Here is a 17,135-nt window from a genome sequence, read left to right as displayed (position 1 = left end):
CCCAGTGGAGGCATAATATGGTCTTTAACGTCCTTCTACACTGTACTCATTCAGTGATTCTGTGAATTGTTTCTGAGAGTGTTGTCATATGATGAAGCTGAGCAATTTTTAAAAAGTATTTAAATGAAATACTCATCCAATAGTGACAATGTAAACACTGTCATTTGTTGTAAAAACCCACCAGGTTCACTATTGCTCCTTTGGGAAATCTGTCATCCTCATGCAGTTTGGTCTACACGTGACTCCAGGTCCACAGCAATGTGGTTGACTCTTAATTCTCCTTTGGGCAATTAGGAATGGGCAATAAATACTGGCAATGCTCACACCCCATCAAAATAAAAATTTAGAAAAATGAAACATTGAAACATAAAAGATTCTTAAGGATCCCATCAGAGTAGACACAGTGCCTTGACACAGCAAACAACCTCCTTCAGTGCTGTTGATTCTGTGATGTTGCTGAAATTTAAAGTTACTCACTCTTTTTCTGATCCGTAGCCATAGGGACGGATTGCTGCTGATATAATTACAATCAGTGCAGAGACAGCATAGCCGGAGGGATACAGGTATCTCCGTCTGATGATGTATGTGTGGGTAAACTTTGTGACTGTGAGGTGTCTGCACACAATGAAAACCTGCAAAGCATCCAGGAACATCCAGGCAAAGACAGTTAGAAAGAAGTAATGTAGGCATCCTGCAACCAGGGCACACACCACCTGGAGGGAAGATCAGAGTAATTGGTTAGGCTTCAGCAGTGAGCAAAAACACACAGCCACAAAGACAGAGAGAAACACAGGCAGACACACAAACACGATAAACACAAAGGCTAACACTCTGAAGGCAGACATAACATACAGATACAGAGAGAGACACACAGACAGAAACATGGATGGAAAGATACAGAGACATCACATAGACAGATATACAGGCGAATTCACTAAGAGATAAACAGACAGAGTGGACACACAGGCAGAGACACATAGACAGAGGCACACATAGATAACACCCACAGTCAGACAGAATCAGAGATAAATTCATAGACAGCACAGGCAGAGAAACACAGCAATAAACACACATAAAGTACAGGAGAAAGTGAGGACTGCAGATGCTGGAGATCAGAGCCAAAAAGTGTGGTGCTGGAAAAGCACAGTAGGTCAGGCAGCATCTGAGCAGCAAGAGAATTGACGTTTCATGCATAAGGAATGTGGAGTGGGGCTGCAAGGAGGCTGAGAGATAACTGGCAGGGGGCGGTGGGGCTAGGGGTAAGGTAGCTAGAAATGCAATAGGTGAAGGTGATGGGTGATGGTGATAGGTCGGAGAGGAGGGTGGAGGGGATAGGTGGGCAGGGAGATGGACAGGTAGGACAGTTCAAGAGGGCAGTGCTGAGTTGGATGGTTGGTTCTGGGATAAGGTAGGGACAGAGGAAATCAACATTGATCCCGTGTGGTTAGAGGGTCCCAAAGTGATGGGTAGCTAGAGTTTGGCGGCAGAGGAAGCTCAGGACCTGCATGTCCTTGGCAGAGAGGGAGGGGGAGTTAAAGTGTTTGGCTGGAGGTATTGGGGTTAATTGGTGCGTGTGGCCTAGAGATGTTCTCTGAAACATTCCGCAAGTTGGCATCCTGTCTCCTCAATGTAGAAGAGACCACATCGGGAGCAACGGACACAATAGATGATGTGTGTAGAAGTACAGGTAAATCTCTGTCAGAAATGGAATGATCCTTTGGGACCTTCGATGGAGGTGATGGGGGAGATGTGGGCGCAGGTTTTGCACTTCTTGCCATGGCATGGGAAGGCACCCAGAGTGCAGGGTGGGTTGATGGCAGTATTCCTTACTTCCAATTCCTTCACCTCTGCCTCCCGGGGGACCAATTCCACCATAGAACACACCAGATGACCTCTTGCTTCAGGGCCTGCATTTTCCCTTCCCACATGGTCAATGATGCCCTCCAACGCATCTCCTCCACTTCCCACACCTCTGCCCTTGAACCCCACCCCTCCAATCGCCACAAGAACAGAACTCCCTAGTCCTCATCTTCTACCCCACCTACCTCCAGATACAACATATCATCCTCCTCCATTTCCATCACCTACAAACAGACCCCACTACTAGGGATATATTTCCCTCCCCTCCCCTACCTCATTTTGCAGATACTATTCCTTACGCAACTCCCTTGCTAGATCCACACCCCCACCAACCCACCTTCCATTCCCGACAGTTTCCCTTGTCACCAAAAGAATTTCAAAACCTGCGCCCATTCCTCCCCCCTCACCTCCTTTCAATTCCCCAAAGGATCCTTCCACATCTGACAGAGATTTACCCTGTACCTCCACACCGTGTGGCTGTTGCTCTCGATATGATCTCCTCTACATTGGAGGCTCAGGACACCAACTTGTAGAACATTTCAGAAAACATCTCTGGAACACATGCCCCAATCAATCCCACCGCCCTGTGGCCAAACACTTCAACTCCCCTGCACCCTCCACCAAGGACATACAAGACCTTGGCCGTCTCTACTGCCAAACTCTAGTCACCCGATGCCTGGAGGAAGAACACCTCATCTTCCACCTTAGCACCCTCCAACCAAATGGGATCAATGTTGATTTCATCAGTTCCTCATCTCCCCTCCCCCCATCTTATTCCAGATCCAACCCTCTAACTCGGCACTGCCCTCTTGAATTGTTCTACTTGCCCATGTCCTTTCCCACCTATCCGCTCCACCCTCCTTTCCGACCTATCACCATCACCATCACCCCCACCTTTATCTACCTATCACATTCCCAGCTACCTTTCCCCCCAGCCCCACTCCCCTCACAGTTATCTCTCGGCCCTCTCGGGCCACGTGCTCCCCCCCCACTCTACAATTCCTGATGAAGAACTTATGCTCAAAATGTCGATTCTCCTGTTCCTCGGATGCTGCCTGACCAGCTGTGCTTTTCCACCACAACACTGTTCGGCACATATCGTACAATTAGAGGACCACAAAGATAAAGGTACAGACATGGGCAGAGACACAAATATAGTTGATTGTAAGTACAGGCAGAGACAGACACATGCAGAAACAGACAGACAAATACATGATACACACAGTCACAGCCAGAAGCCCATGCAAGGATGGGCAGCCCCAACCTACTGTTAAATTACCAATAGAAAAGGAAGGATGGAGTAATAGAAAGTTGCACTGGTGAGCAGTAGGTGATGTCCTGGGGTAAGGTAGAATAGTAATCAGTGAGGAGAATAGTCGTAAATTAAAGAAGGATATAGATGGACTGATCAGTGGCAAATGGACTTCAATCTCGAGAAATGTGAGATAATGCACTTGGTCAGGACAATCAAGGCAAGGGAATACATTTTTTAAAAATTTGATTTACTATTGTCACGCGTACTGAAGTATGGTGAAAAGTTTTGTTTTGCGTGTAGTACAAGTAGATCATAATATACAAAGACACAAAGATCATAGGAAATTCAACAGAGCAAGGAATACAAAGTTACAGCTGCAAAGAAGGTGGACAAAAAGCAAAATCAACATTAGATTTGAAATTTGAGAGGTCCATTCAGAAGTATAATAACAGTGGGGAAGAAGCTGTTCTTGAACCTGTTGGCCTGTGCATTTAAGCTTTTGATGAATTGCAGGACCCCAGGAAGCACCAAGGATCAGAGGGACTTTGGTGAGCAAGTTCACTAATCCCGTAAGTTAATGGGACAGGTAGATCAAAGTGATTAAGAAGGCATATGGGATACTTGCCTTTAATAGTGAAGGCACAGAGTTTATGTGCAGTTCTGGAATCCACATTATTGGAGTGATATGTTTGCACTGGAGAACATGCAGAGGAGATTTACCAGGATGTTGCCTGGACTGGACAGTTTCAGTTATGAAGAAACATCAGACAGATGAGGCTTGTTTTCCTTGGAGCAGAGGAGACTGAGAGGGGATATGATTGCGATGTTTAACATTATGAAGGCAGAGATAGTGTAGACAGGAAAAAACTTTTCACCTTGAGGGTTAGATCAATGACCAGAGGCAGAGATTTAAGGTAAGGGGCAGGAGGTTTGGAAGAGATGTAAGGAAAAACTTATTCATCCACAGGGTGGTGGGAATCTGAAACTCACTGCCTATAATGATGGTCGAGGCAGAAACCCTCATAACATTCAACAAGTATTTAAATGTGCACTTGTGATGCCAAGGTATAGAAATGGTGGAAAATGGGATTTGAGTAGTTAGGTGATCATTTTTGACTGGCACTGAGGGACATTTCTTTTGCAGTGTAGATTCCTGTGATACTAATTGTGTTATTCCATATCTTATCACACATATCAAAGATGACAGTGAATGAAATTCCTTTCACAATCCCATCTAGAGTTGAGCAGGATAGAGACAGATCTGTGTGTGGCTGTTGTGAAGGAGTTAGGGCTGCACTCCACTTCCCAGAAATTCACCAGAACCTCATCAGAACCAATTCTGGAGTCACTGTGGAATGGATACCAGGGCAATGCGTGAGCTGGTGTTGAAGTCCCTCCCATGGAGATTCCTCTGTGGTCCCCATTCATTGTGGCATACAAGACCAGTGTCAAAACTGATGAAGCAACTGATCAGCCAATCCACAGGGTGCTTCTCTGTTCCTTCAAATATCTGACTTCCTCTTCTGGTAAAGAAGGATTGTTGGAAATCTGGGACTGGTCAGTAGATGAGCACTCTCTTTTGGCTGACCAGAAACCCACTGGGAGCCCACCATGGATATTAAATGAAATAAAATACCACATTCCTCAGCACCTCTGTCTAAATATATCGGCAAGGGCAGGGCACCAGGGCAACTCTTCTCTTTCCTCACAAGTTTCATTCTTGCACACAGCAGGGGAGGCAAGGTAACAGGGAATGTTAGTCCAGTCCTTCTATCGGACTCTCCAAACCTGTGACTCTCCAAACCATCTAGAAGGACGAAGGCAGCAAATACAGCTAAACAGCACCACCTGAAAGATCCCCTCTGAGCCCCAAAATATCCTAACTTGGAAATATATCACCCTTTCCTCACCGATGTTCAGTCTAAATGCTCCCTAACAACACTGTGTTCATGTTCCCACACCACACAAACTGCAGCAGCTCGAGAAGGCAGCTCACCACAACCTTCTCCAGGGCAACTAAAAATGGAAATCCTCTGATTAAATGAAAGAAAGAGTGAATCAAGTGTGACAACCAAAATAAGGAGAATGAAGAATGTGTTCAGCCAGATTGAGAGTGGTTTGAGAAATGTGTTATACAAAAACTTGCTTGCGAGACTAATAAATTTGAGCTTTCTTTTCAGTTGGGCATGATTATAAAGGAGCAGACTTGCATGTGGTGTTGGAAGACCAGGAGTGTTTTGAACAGATGAAGTTGAAGATTGGAGACTGAATTGTAAGTAACCCAAATTAAGATGGTTGGATATCTATGAAGGATTGATTTGAATGGACAGATCAGGGACATAGCCGAAGTCGAGGGTCCTGTGGCATGGGTGAGGAGCCTGCGTTCGACTGCCTGACTGAGGGAGGTGGTCTATCTCACCTTGTTGGTCACATGGATTCCTGTCAGGAAGATGAGCTGTGCTAGGAAGAGGTTGATGCTCAGATGCTTGTACACGATGATGCTGGCCTTTTGGATGGAGCGGCACTTGGTGAACACAACGATGGATGTGGCAAGGCACAGCAGGGATACTGTGAGCCCGACAGTGGAGATCAGCAGCAAGGACCAGTCTTCCTGCAGCAACGACAAAGAGGGAATCACATGCTGGGGGGCAGCTGTTTGGATGTTCTCACAGAATTACTTTAGGTGTACAGCACAGAAACAGATCATTTAGCCCATCTGGTCAGCACTGATGTTTACACTCCATACAAACCTACCTCATCTCTTGACATCTCATTCTATCAACATGAGAACCTTCTATTCCTTTCTCCCTTATGTGTCAATCTGGCTTTCCTATAAATGCATCAACAGTATTCACCTCAGTCATTCTGTGCGGCAGTGAGTTCCACATTCTAATCACTCCCTGTGTAAAGAGGTTTGTCCTGAATTCCCTGCTTTCTCAGCTTTGCACAGGGGATGTAGCCATCACTAACACATCCACCCTCTGTTTCCCATGCCTTGAGAGTCAGTTAAGAATCAACTAAATTGACCGTGGGTCTGGAGTCACAGACTGGGTAAGGATGGTAGATCTCTTTCCCCAAAGGACATCAGTGATCCAGATGGGATTTTTTACAACAGTCGATGATGGTTATGAAGACTTTCAATTCTGGACTTTACTAATTATATTCAAATTCCACCAGATGCCTCAGCGATATTTAAACCCATGAAAGTCAGGGATCTGCGAGCTAGATGAATTAGCCATTGCAAATGCAAGTATACAGAGTGGGTGGGATGCTCTTCAGTGGGTTGATGCAGACTTGATGGGCTGAATGGCCTCTTTTCACAATGTAGGGATTTCAATCTAGGACTTTGCTTTCATCTCTGACTTATAAATAGTCTCTGTAGATCTAGACACAAAAAGGGGTATCCTCTGCACATCATTCTGTCAAGTGCCTTCAGGATCTGATATGTTTCAGTCAAAACATCTCCTGCTTTTCTGAACTCCAGCAGATACAAGCCTCAACGATCCAATGTTTCCTCCTGATCCAACCCATTTATTCCAGCTGTCGGTCTGGTAAAATGAAATAACCAGATATCCCAAATAAATCAAGTCCCATTTAGCAACATTTGGCCCATATCCCTCTAAACTGTTCTTATGCATATACCCATCCAGATGCCTTTAAAATGTTGTAATTGTACCAGCCTCCACCACTTCCTCTGGCAGATCATTCCAGACATTCACCACCCTCTCCATGAAAACGTTGCCCCTTAGGTTCTTTTTATATCTTTCCCCTGTCACCTTAAGCCTATGCCCTCTAGTTCTGGACTCCCTCACCCTGAAGAAAATACCTCATCTATTCATCCTATCCATGCCCTTATGACTTTAGAAACCTTTATATGGTCATCCCTTAGTCTCCAGCACTCCCGGGAAAATAACCTTAGTCTATCTAGCATCTCCTTATAATTCAAACCCTCCAATCCCAGCAACATCCTTGCAAATGTTTTCTGAATCCTTTCAAGTTTCACAACATCCTTCTTACAGCAGGGAGACCAGAACTGCATGCAGTATTCCAATTGTGGCCTAACTAATGTCCTGCGCAGCTGCAACATGATCTCCCAACTCCTATACTCAATGCACTGACCAATAAAGGCAAGCAAACCAGACACCTCCTTCACTCTCCTGTCTACCTGTGACTCCACTTGCAAAGAACTATGAACTTGCACTCCAAGGTCTCTTCATTCAGCAACACTCTCCAGGACCTTACCATGAAGTGTATAAGTACTTCCCTGATTTGCCTTTCCAAAATAAAACACCTCAAATTTATCTAAAATTAACCTCCACCTGTGCACACTTCAGCCCATTAGCCCATCTGATCAAGGTCTGGTTGTACTCTGAGGTAACTTTCTTCACTGTCCACTACAACTCTAATTTTGATATCATCTGTAAAATTACTAACCACACCTCCTCTGTTCACATCCGAATCATTTACATAAATGATGAAAAGCAGTGGACCCAGCACTGATCCTTGTGGCATATCACTGGTCATAAGCCTCCTATCTGAAAAGCAACCCACCACCACGCTCTGTCTAGTTGCTGGAGATGTAAAATAAACAAATGCAGAAATTGTTGGAGAAACTCAACAGGTCTGGCAGCATCGGTGGAGTGCAAAACAAAATCAATGTTTCGAATCCAGTGACTTGCCGCCCAGTAAACCTTCTCTGAACTGATTCATACACATTTACTTCCTTCCTAAAATAAGGAGACCAATACTGTACACAATACTCCACATGTAGTTTCATTGGTACCTTGTAGAACTGGAACATAACTTCCATACCTTTGTATTCAATCCCCCTCATAATAAATGAAAACATTCTATTAGTTTTCCTAAATACTAGCTGTAGCTGAATTATTGCGTTTTGTGATTCATGTACTACTGCGGCACAAGTCTCTCTACATCTCGGAGCTTCACAAACTCTCACCAATTAAATAATATGCCTCTTTATAATTCTTCCTGACAGAATAGGCAATTCCACATTTTCTCACATTATACTTCATTTGCAAGATCCTCGCCTACTCACTCAATCTATTTATATGTGTTGGTACCTCCTATGTCTTTGATGCAACTTTCGCTTCCACCTATTTTTGTGGCATTGGCAAATTTAGCTATCCCTTAGTTAGTTTCAACCTTTTTATCCAAGTCATTGATATAAATCATTAAAAATTGAGGTGCCAGCACTGATCCCTGTAGAACACCAGACATGACATCTTGCTAACACATTTTATGTTAACTCCTGTTAACCAGTCAATCTTCTTTCCATGCCAATGTATTACCCCCTCCACCAATAAAGTTCATTTGCTGCAATAATCTTTGAAGCAGCACCTTATCAAATACCTTCTGGAGATCTAAGTACACTACATCTGCCACTTTACCCATAACATAAGCTATTTCTTCAAAGAATTCCAATAAATTGGTTAAGCATGACTTCCTTTTCACAAAACCACTTTGACTCTGCCTGATTACCTTGAATATTTCTGAGTCCTTATAATAGCTTCTAATATCTTCTCTCGGACAGATGTTAAATTAATTGGCTTTTGATTTCCTGCTTTCTGTCTCCCTCCTGTTTTGAATAAAGGTGTTCAAAAGAGGAGTCATACCAGATTAAAAAGTTTAACTGTTCATAGATGCTGCCAGACCTGCTGAGTTTCTGCAGCTTTCTCTGTATTTGTTTCAGATTTCCATCATCGCAGTGTTTTGCTTTTACTTGAGTTACATTCAGTATTTTCCAGTCAAATGGACACTTCCCCGCATGCAGAAAACTTTGAATATCCAAATTAATGGATCAGATATCTCACTAATCTCTTTTTATAAGACCTCCTATTGAATCTAAATATAAAATAACACCATAGTTATATTCCCTCAGTTTGACCTCTGCTGCGTGAGATTTTACCAGGAACTGTGACAGATTGGATGGCAATCTGAGCTGCAGCTAATGCAAATTAATTTCAAGGGTGCAAACAACTGAGGTCAACATGAAGACCCTGCCTCTGTAAGTTCATTCTTTGTCTGGGGCATGGTCATCCCCAGGTTATACTCACTGCCAGCCATCTCTTTTAAATGAGTCCATGGTTGTCTGGCAAATTTCACTCATGTAAAACAGTGTTAGCCTATTCTGAAAGAACAGTCAGACTGGGCTCAAAATATTAACTGTGGGTCTCTGTCTCCAGAGGTCGCCAGACCTGTTGGGTTGCTCCAGCAACATCTGTTGTGATTTCAGATATCTAGCATTCGCGTTGTTTTAATCAATCTGTTCAGAGATGTTAACACACACCTCTGGAGTGGGTGACACTTAAACCTAGGTCTCCTGGATCAGGGATAGGGCTCCTACCCCTGTGCCACAACCTATTTCACACTTTGTCCATCATTTTTTTATTTTCAGGGATGTTGCTTCTGGGATAAATATTGGTGTTGGGACAACTCCACAGTTTTCCTTAAAAATAACACAATGTGAACATTAACATCCTCCTAACACAGCAGGAAGGTCCTTGATTTAATTTCACATTTGAACGACGGTATCCTGGACAGTGTCGCACTCCCTCAATCATAAGATTGGAGTGTCAGGTCTGAATAATGTGTGAGGCAATGTTTTTACACAGAGAGTAGTTCATAAATGGAATGAATTGCCACAGAAAGTGGAAGCTGCTGGTACAGTTACAACATTTCAAAGACATTTGCACACGTGCAAAAATGGGAAAGGGCTAGGGTGATAAGGGCTAAATGCAGGCAAATGGGACTAGTTTAATTTGGGAAACTTGGTCAGCATGGACGGGTTGGACTGAAGAGTCTGTTTTTGCACTGTATGATTCTATCCCCATTATAATTATAACTTCTCCTTTCATTCTTTTCAGAAAGAAGAAACACAATTCAGCCCAGTTCCATGGAACCACCCATCTGTCTGTGTGTGGTTGGTAATGCTGATGTTCTGTATACTTCATCTGTTGTGTCCCTGAAAATGTCACACTATTTTACTGAATGGAAGCCCCAGTTTCACTTGATACCACATGGTGTATAATTATATCTTGCTGAGGTTCCGCAAATGAAGTCCCAGATCCTGGTGTAGCACTGAAAACTTCCTGAAAGTGTCAGAGAGGCTGCACTGTGATCACTGACAGGTTAATTGCCTGCTTTCTGTCTGCTTCTTGCTGCATTCTGACTGGCTTCATTGTTCTGTTTGCAGTTGAGAGATCATTTCCTCAGGTCACTGGCTGGGTTCATTCCCTGGTATACGTCCTGGGTTTTCAACACATCCACTTACTGGAGTAATATTTTGTGCCAATCTGTGGTCATAGAGTCATAGAGATGTACAGCATGGAAACAGACCCTTCAGTCCAACCTGTCCATGTCGACCAGATATCTGAACCCAATCTAGTCCCACCTGCCAGCACCCAGCCCATATCCCTCCAAACCCTTCCTATTCATATACCCATCCAAATGCCTTTTAAATGTTGCAATTGGACCAGCCTCCACCACTTCCTCTGGCAGCTCATTCCATATATGTACCACCCTCTGCGTGAAAAAGTTGCCCCTTAGGTCTCTTTTATATCTTTCCCCTCTCACCCTAAACCTATGCTGTCTAGTTCTGGACTCCCCAACTCCAGGGAAAAGACTTTATCTATTTATCCTATCCATGCCCCTCATAATTTTATAAACCTCTATAAGGTCACCCCTTAGCCTCAGAAGCTCCAGGGAAAACAGTCCCAGCCTGTTCTGGAGTTTCCAAGGTCATTACAGTGTTTGAGGTCACTCTAGCGTCACAGAGCAGTCACTCTCTCAGGTCATAGTCTGGGTCACTCTGAGGTCCTCAGTTGGGTCTCAGTGGTCACTCTCTCGGATCATAGTCTGGGTTACTCTGAGGTCTTCAGTTGGGTCTCAGTGATCACTCTCTCAGGTCACAGTTTGGGCCACTACTCCGTGCTCCTCCCTCTGATTCCACTCCCTGGAATCAGAGGCTGCAAATCCCTGATATAACCTACTCCAAAATCCACTCCTCTCATTTTCTTCAGGTCAGAGGGGTGACCATGGTAACCCTCATGGGCCCCAGTTCTATCTGTCTCTTTGTGGGTTACATGGAACATTCCTTGTTCCAGTCCTATCTGGGACCCCAGCCACAATTCTTTCTCCGACAAATCCATGACATCATGGATTTCCTCTCTTGTCTGAAATCGAAAAGGTTCATGGATTTTGTTTCCAATTTCCAAATCACCCTCACTTTCACCTGGTCCATCTCTGACTCCTCTCTTCCCTTCTCTGACATTTCTGGGGCTTAACTGTCCACTAATATCCACTAGAAACCCACCAGCTCCCACAGCTACCTGGACTATACATCCTTGCCCCCTGCTTCCTGTATAGGCTCCATTTCATTCTGTTAGTTCCTCCATCTCTGTCATATTTGTTCCGAAGAGGCCAACTGCAACAAGGGAGCCTCCAAAATGTCCATGCTCTTCCTCAGCCAAGGATCCCCCAGCACCGTTGTTGACAGGGCTCTTGACCAGGTCTGATTCATCTCCTGCACTTCTGCCCTCATTCCCTCTCTTCCCTCCCATAAATAGGCAATAGGGTTATCTTGTGCTTACCCACCATCCTATCCGCATCCACCTCCAGAAAATCATCAACTACCATTTCTGCTACCTCCAATAAGATGCCAGCAGCAGACACATATTCTCCTCCTCTCCCATGTCCGCCTTCCACAGGGACCGTTCCCTCTGGGACACCCTGGTCTACCTCTCCTTCTATCCTGACACCCCACCCATAGCTCCACGGCACTTTCCCTTGCAATCTCACCTGCCCATTTACCTCCTCTCTTCTCAGTGTCCAAGAGCCCAAACATACCTTCCAGGTGAAGCTGCATTTTACCTACACTTCACACAATTTAGTCGACTGTATTCGCTGCTCACAATGTGGTCTCCTCTACATTGGGGAAACGAAGCAGAGACTACGTGACTGTTTCACTGAAAATCTACATTCTGCCCACAAAAATGACCCTGAGCTTCCAGTTGCCTGTCATTTTAACACACCGCCCTGTTCCCTGGCCAATGTCTCTGTCTGAGGCTTGCTGCAGTCTTCCAGTGAAGCTGGAAGAAGGAGACCTCATTTTCTGCTTGGGGACTCTGCAGCCCTCTGGATTCAATGTCACGTTTAATAATTTTAGAGATTGAAATCTCCCATGTCCTAGCCCATTACTCCACACACCAGACCTTGTTATCACATAGTCTCCATTAACAGCTATTTACTCTCCTAGCCAGATTGTTATCCATTCCTTTGTCTGTCCAACTGTTCTTCTCTCTCTTTGGGCTCTATCCCCACCTTTGGGCAGCACGGTGGCTCAGTGGTTAGCACTGCTGCCTCATAGCACCAGGGACCTGGGTTCGATTCCTGCCTTGGGTGACTGTGTGGAGTTTGCACATTCTCCCCGTGTCTGCGTGGGTTTCCTCCGGGTGCTCAGGTTTCCTCCCACAATCCAAAGATGTGCAGGCCAGGTGAATTGGCCATGCTAAATTGCGCATAGTGTTAGGTGCATTAGTCAGGGGTAAATATTAGGTAGGGGAATGGATCTGGGTGGGTTGCTCTTTGGAGACACGGTGTGGACTTGTTGGGCTGAAAGGCCTGTTTTCATACTGCAGAGTATCTAATCTAATCTATTTTTACTCCTGACCCCCCTCCCAACCCTATCTTCTGCATATAAACCAACATTTTCCTAGCTACCTTCGGTTCTGAGTGAGGGTCACTGGACATGAAATGTTAACTCTGACTTCTCTTCACAGATGCTGCCAGATCTTCTGAGCTTTTCCAGCAGCTTGTTTTTGTTCCCAAGATAACCTCCTTCACTGTCCACTGCACCACCCATTTTGGAGTCACCTGCTCACACTTTTCACTGCATTTTATATTGAATACACGTGACAATAAAGGATATTTTATTTCTTGTTTCAGGAGTCTGTGGGCTCACTCTCTAGATCACTCAGTAGTCGTTAATGGAGTCACTTTCCTGCTCTCTGACACCCTGAAGTGTTATTCTGACTCGACATCATCACCTAATCTTGTGTGTCTGATTCCTGACTCTTTGATTCTCTCAATCTCTGGTTTCTGACTGTTAACACTTTTCTGTTTCTTCTGTCTTCGGATTTACTTCACTCTTTCACCAGAGTTTGAATGAAGTTTTACCTCGATCTCAATTGCAGACATTAAAATTGCAAAGCTCGTCAGATGGTTACATTGGCATACTACGTAGCTTCCATTGGAACTAATAGGGAAGCAGCCCTCAGAGGACCAGAAACTTCCCCCTTCTGTTATCTTCAAATAAACGCATTCGGCCTTTTCGTTATCTTTGGTATCCTGCATGAAGGAACAAACCTCGTTAAACAGCCTGCACCTACCACAGATTTAAATATTCCCACCTCTCTGAACCGCGCCAGAACTGAACAATCAGACAATGAGTACATAGTTCAAAATAGAAACTATTTCATACGATTATTGAAGGAATGTCAGTAAAATCTCACTCTACACTGTCCCCATCGAATACTCTGAGCACAGGTATCGCATGGTGTTAGATACAGAGCAAAGCTCTCTCTACACTGTGACGAGGCTGCTCCTTTAACAAGGTTATGTTGTCCTTGGCTTTTTTTTCACTGGTCGTAAAAGACAAAGACTCTGAAAAGTCTGGGGTTGAAGTTTTTTTAGGGCCAATTTGATTATAACAAATACATACTGCCTCAGGAAAAAAGGCTTTCAAATTAAACATTTGTACGATGAAAGAGGAGTAGCCAGTTCTTCCAGCTCAGCTTTTCTCTGGTCTGGCTACACACTGAAAGCAATCAGGCAGTTGTAAAAGCTGCTGGATCCAAATAAGCAGGTCCAGGCTGATCCTCCTCGCTCTGATTTCTCTCCTGTAAGACCCTGTGTTTGATTTTACCTTTTGTGCCAGGAGTGTTTATAACGATTGTTGCAAGTATTGGAACAGTATCACTAAATTGGGATAATCTGTTGGATTTTTGGACAGGTAGGTTATTCAGTACTCTGTTCTCTTTTGTTTGTGTTCCATTCGGTACTCTGTAAATAAATACTGTTTTGATTAAAACTACGTGGTATGACCACCTGCATTCCTCCTGGAAAATCCACATTACACCTGCTTAAAACAACGAGCAAAGTTAAGGTCTGGGCCACTTTTTTCAAATGTTTTGAGGGGGTCTGGTCTGATCCATAACAATACTATCCCCATCAAACTCTCCCAGGACAGAGAGAGCATGTGATAGATACAGGGTAAAGCTGCCTCTGCACTGTCACCATCAAACATTCCAGGACAGGTACAGAACGCAGTTAGACACAGGGCATTAAATGCTATTAAACTGAAAGAAAAGTCCTTAAGCAGTGTCCCCATCAAACACTCCCTAGACAAATACAGCGTGAATTAGATATGGCATGAATATCCCTCTTCTCTTTTGAACAGAAAATAAGATTCCCTGTACTCTTTAAAACTAAACATAAACAGAAAGTAAAGCCCCTCTACATTGTCTCCAACAAACATTCCTAGGATAGTGATAGCATGGGGTTAGACACAGAGTAAACCTCCCTCTACACTGAACCATCAAACACTTCCAGGGCAGCACAGGGTTAGACACAGAGTAAAACATCTCACTATGCTGTCCAATCGTTCATCTTGGACCAATACAGTTCCTGTTGCATGACAAGCCTGAAAGTCACCCTTACAAACCTGGTTTAGTTTCAGTGTAAAATTGACCATTTCTGTCAGGTCGTGGCTGGCTGCTTTGTTACTGATTCTGGCTGTTACCACTTTGGAGTTTAACCAGCCTGTTCCTTCAGTTGCCTCCAACTGCCTGACGCCATCTTTACGGATCTCGCTGTTCAAAATGGATTCCATGTCACTGAATACAAAGAAGGAGACTGCAGCAAAGTCTGGGGGAGCAAAGTGATTTCGACTTTGGGTGAGTGTCAAGTCATCTGAAATAATTTGGCAACAGTAGTTGATCTAGCTATAAGTCCAATTCTACAGCTCATTGTGTCCATTCCAATGATGGAGTGTAGAATGATTTCAAATATTAAAGTAAGTCAATTTTTGAACATCGTAAAAAACATATGAGTCACTCAGCAGCACAGAAACTGAAAAAGGAGAAATGTTCACAGCCTTCTGCCTTGCACTCATCAGGACAGAATTGCAAGAGTACTAATGGTCTTTTTGCAGCAGAGAACGGTGGGTGCTGGGCAGAAGTGAAGTCAGAGCAAAGCCAGTCGGGAAGGTAAGTGATTGTTTTTGAGTGGGTGTGTTCTAGACCCCAGGTCCTACAAAGTAGGGCCTCTCTCCCACCCTCCTCCTCTAACCTAAATTAAAAGTCCACAGACTTGCCCCAAAAAGAGGGTCCAAGAAAGCTCCTGTGGAGTGAAGAGTGAGGCTTTAGCTCAGGAGTCTTTGACAAGGAGGTTTAGTGAAGTGATTACGCCACAGTTGAAGAGGGTGAAGACATGACTGCCAAGCTGGTTCAGTGGGCTCATATAAGTGTGGAAAGTATGTGCACATTCAGCTACTGACAGAACATATTGCAGCACTGATGAAAGAACTCGAGGACCTTAGGCTCATCCGAGAAAACGAGATCTTTCTGGACAAGATTATTACACCGAGGTTATTACGCCGACCATACCAGAAGAGAGCAGACGATGAGGAAGGCAGAGAGGAGACAGGTGCAAGAGACCCCAGGGGAAGTATCTGTCAGGAACAAGTTGAATCTTTTGGAAACAGTAGAGACAGATGACACTGCCAGTCCACGAGGCGGCCAGGTCTGTCAATCAAAAGTTGGCGTGGAGGCAGAGCGGAAGAGTCGGACATCGCACAGAGCTGTGGTAATAGGGGACTCCATAGTGAGAGGAACTGACCGGGGTTTTTGTGGCAGCAGGTGGGACTTAAGGATGGTGTGTTGCCTTCCTGGCGCCAGGGTTAAAGACATCACAGACAGAGTGCAGGAAATCCTCAAAGACGAAGGTGAAGAGTCAGAGGTGGTGGTACATGTCGGCACAAATGATAACGGGAAGAAGAGGAGGAACATACTACAGCGGGACTTCAGAGAACTAGGAAGAAGGCTGAAAAGCAGGACGTCCAGGGTGGTTATCTCCAGTTTGCTTCCAGTTCCTCGGGCTGGTGAGGCCAGAAACAGGGAGGTAATGGACTTGAACGTGTGTCTGGGGATCTGGTGCAGGAAGCAAGGATTTAAATTCTTGGATCACTGGAGTATGTTTTGTGGTAAGCATAAATTATACAAGAGAGACAGTTTGCACCTTAATAGGTTGGGGACCAGCATTCTGGCAGGCAGGTTTGCTACTGCAACACAGCTGTGTTTAAACTAAGTAGCGGGGGGGGAGGGGACAAATTGGATGTTTAAGAAGGAAATTGGAGGGAAAGTTAAAACAAGGGAAGTCAAGAAAGACAACGGTATCAATGAAGCAGAAAGCTCAAAAAGGGATCATGCTATAGGAGTGAAATAGGAGTTGATGGGAAGGGTGTGCATATATATGAATGCACAAAGCATTAGAAATAAGATGGATGAGCTTGAGGTTCTTTTGGAAATTGGCAGATACGATATTGTGAGGATAACTGAGATGTGGCTTCAAGTGGACGGGGCCTGGGAAATGAATATTCAAGGCTACACGTGCTATCGTAAGGACAGACTGACGGGCAGAGGGGGTGGGGTGGCCATGTTTATAGGGGATGATATTCAGTTCCTTGCACGGGGGGACCTAGAATCAGGGGATGTAGCGTCAGTATGGATAGAGCTGAGAAATTCTAAGGGTAAAAAGACCATCTGGGGAGTTATCTACAGGCCCCCAAACAGTAGTCTGGATGCCAGATGTAAGTTGAATCAGGAGCTGAAATTGGCCTGTCGCAAAGATGTTACTACAGTTGTTATGGGGGATTTCAACATGCAGGTAGACTGGGAGAATCAAGATGGTATTGGACCTCAAGAAAGAGACTTTGTGGAGTGCA

At 44.5% G+C, this 17,135-nt stretch overlaps 1 protein-coding gene across 3 annotated transcripts in view; it reads right to left on the bottom strand.

The window, feature by feature from the left end:
• LOC122552189 (adhesion G protein-coupled receptor E3-like) overlaps positions 1-17,135 on the bottom strand; it is a 63,805-nt gene that overhangs the window by 21,860 nt on the left and 24,810 nt on the right. For 2 of the 3 annotated variants that reach the window (XM_043694785.2, XM_087983489.1), the window contains 4 exons: positions 14,856-15,058; positions 13,310-13,480; positions 5,535-5,726; positions 478-713 (listed from right to left, as the gene is read on the bottom strand). In XM_043694785.2, the coding sequence (XP_043550720.2) occupies positions 478-713; positions 5,535-5,726; positions 13,310-13,480; positions 14,856-15,058 (802 nt within the window). The remainder of the gene's footprint in view (positions 1-477; positions 714-5,534; positions 5,727-13,309; positions 13,481-14,855; positions 15,059-17,135) is intronic. The other variant, XM_087983490.1, reaches the window with a different exon arrangement.

The sequence above is a fragment of the Chiloscyllium plagiosum genome, unplaced genomic scaffold, assembly GCF_037043375.1.
Source record: "Chiloscyllium plagiosum isolate Xiang-an unplaced genomic scaffold, Cpla_swu_hap1 HiC_scaffold_45, whole genome shotgun sequence".
Taxonomy (NCBI): Eukaryota; Metazoa; Chordata; class Chondrichthyes; order Orectolobiformes; family Hemiscylliidae; genus Chiloscyllium; species Chiloscyllium plagiosum.
Note: the sequence above shows the minus strand (reverse complement) of the source record. Positions and strands in the feature narration are given on the sequence as shown.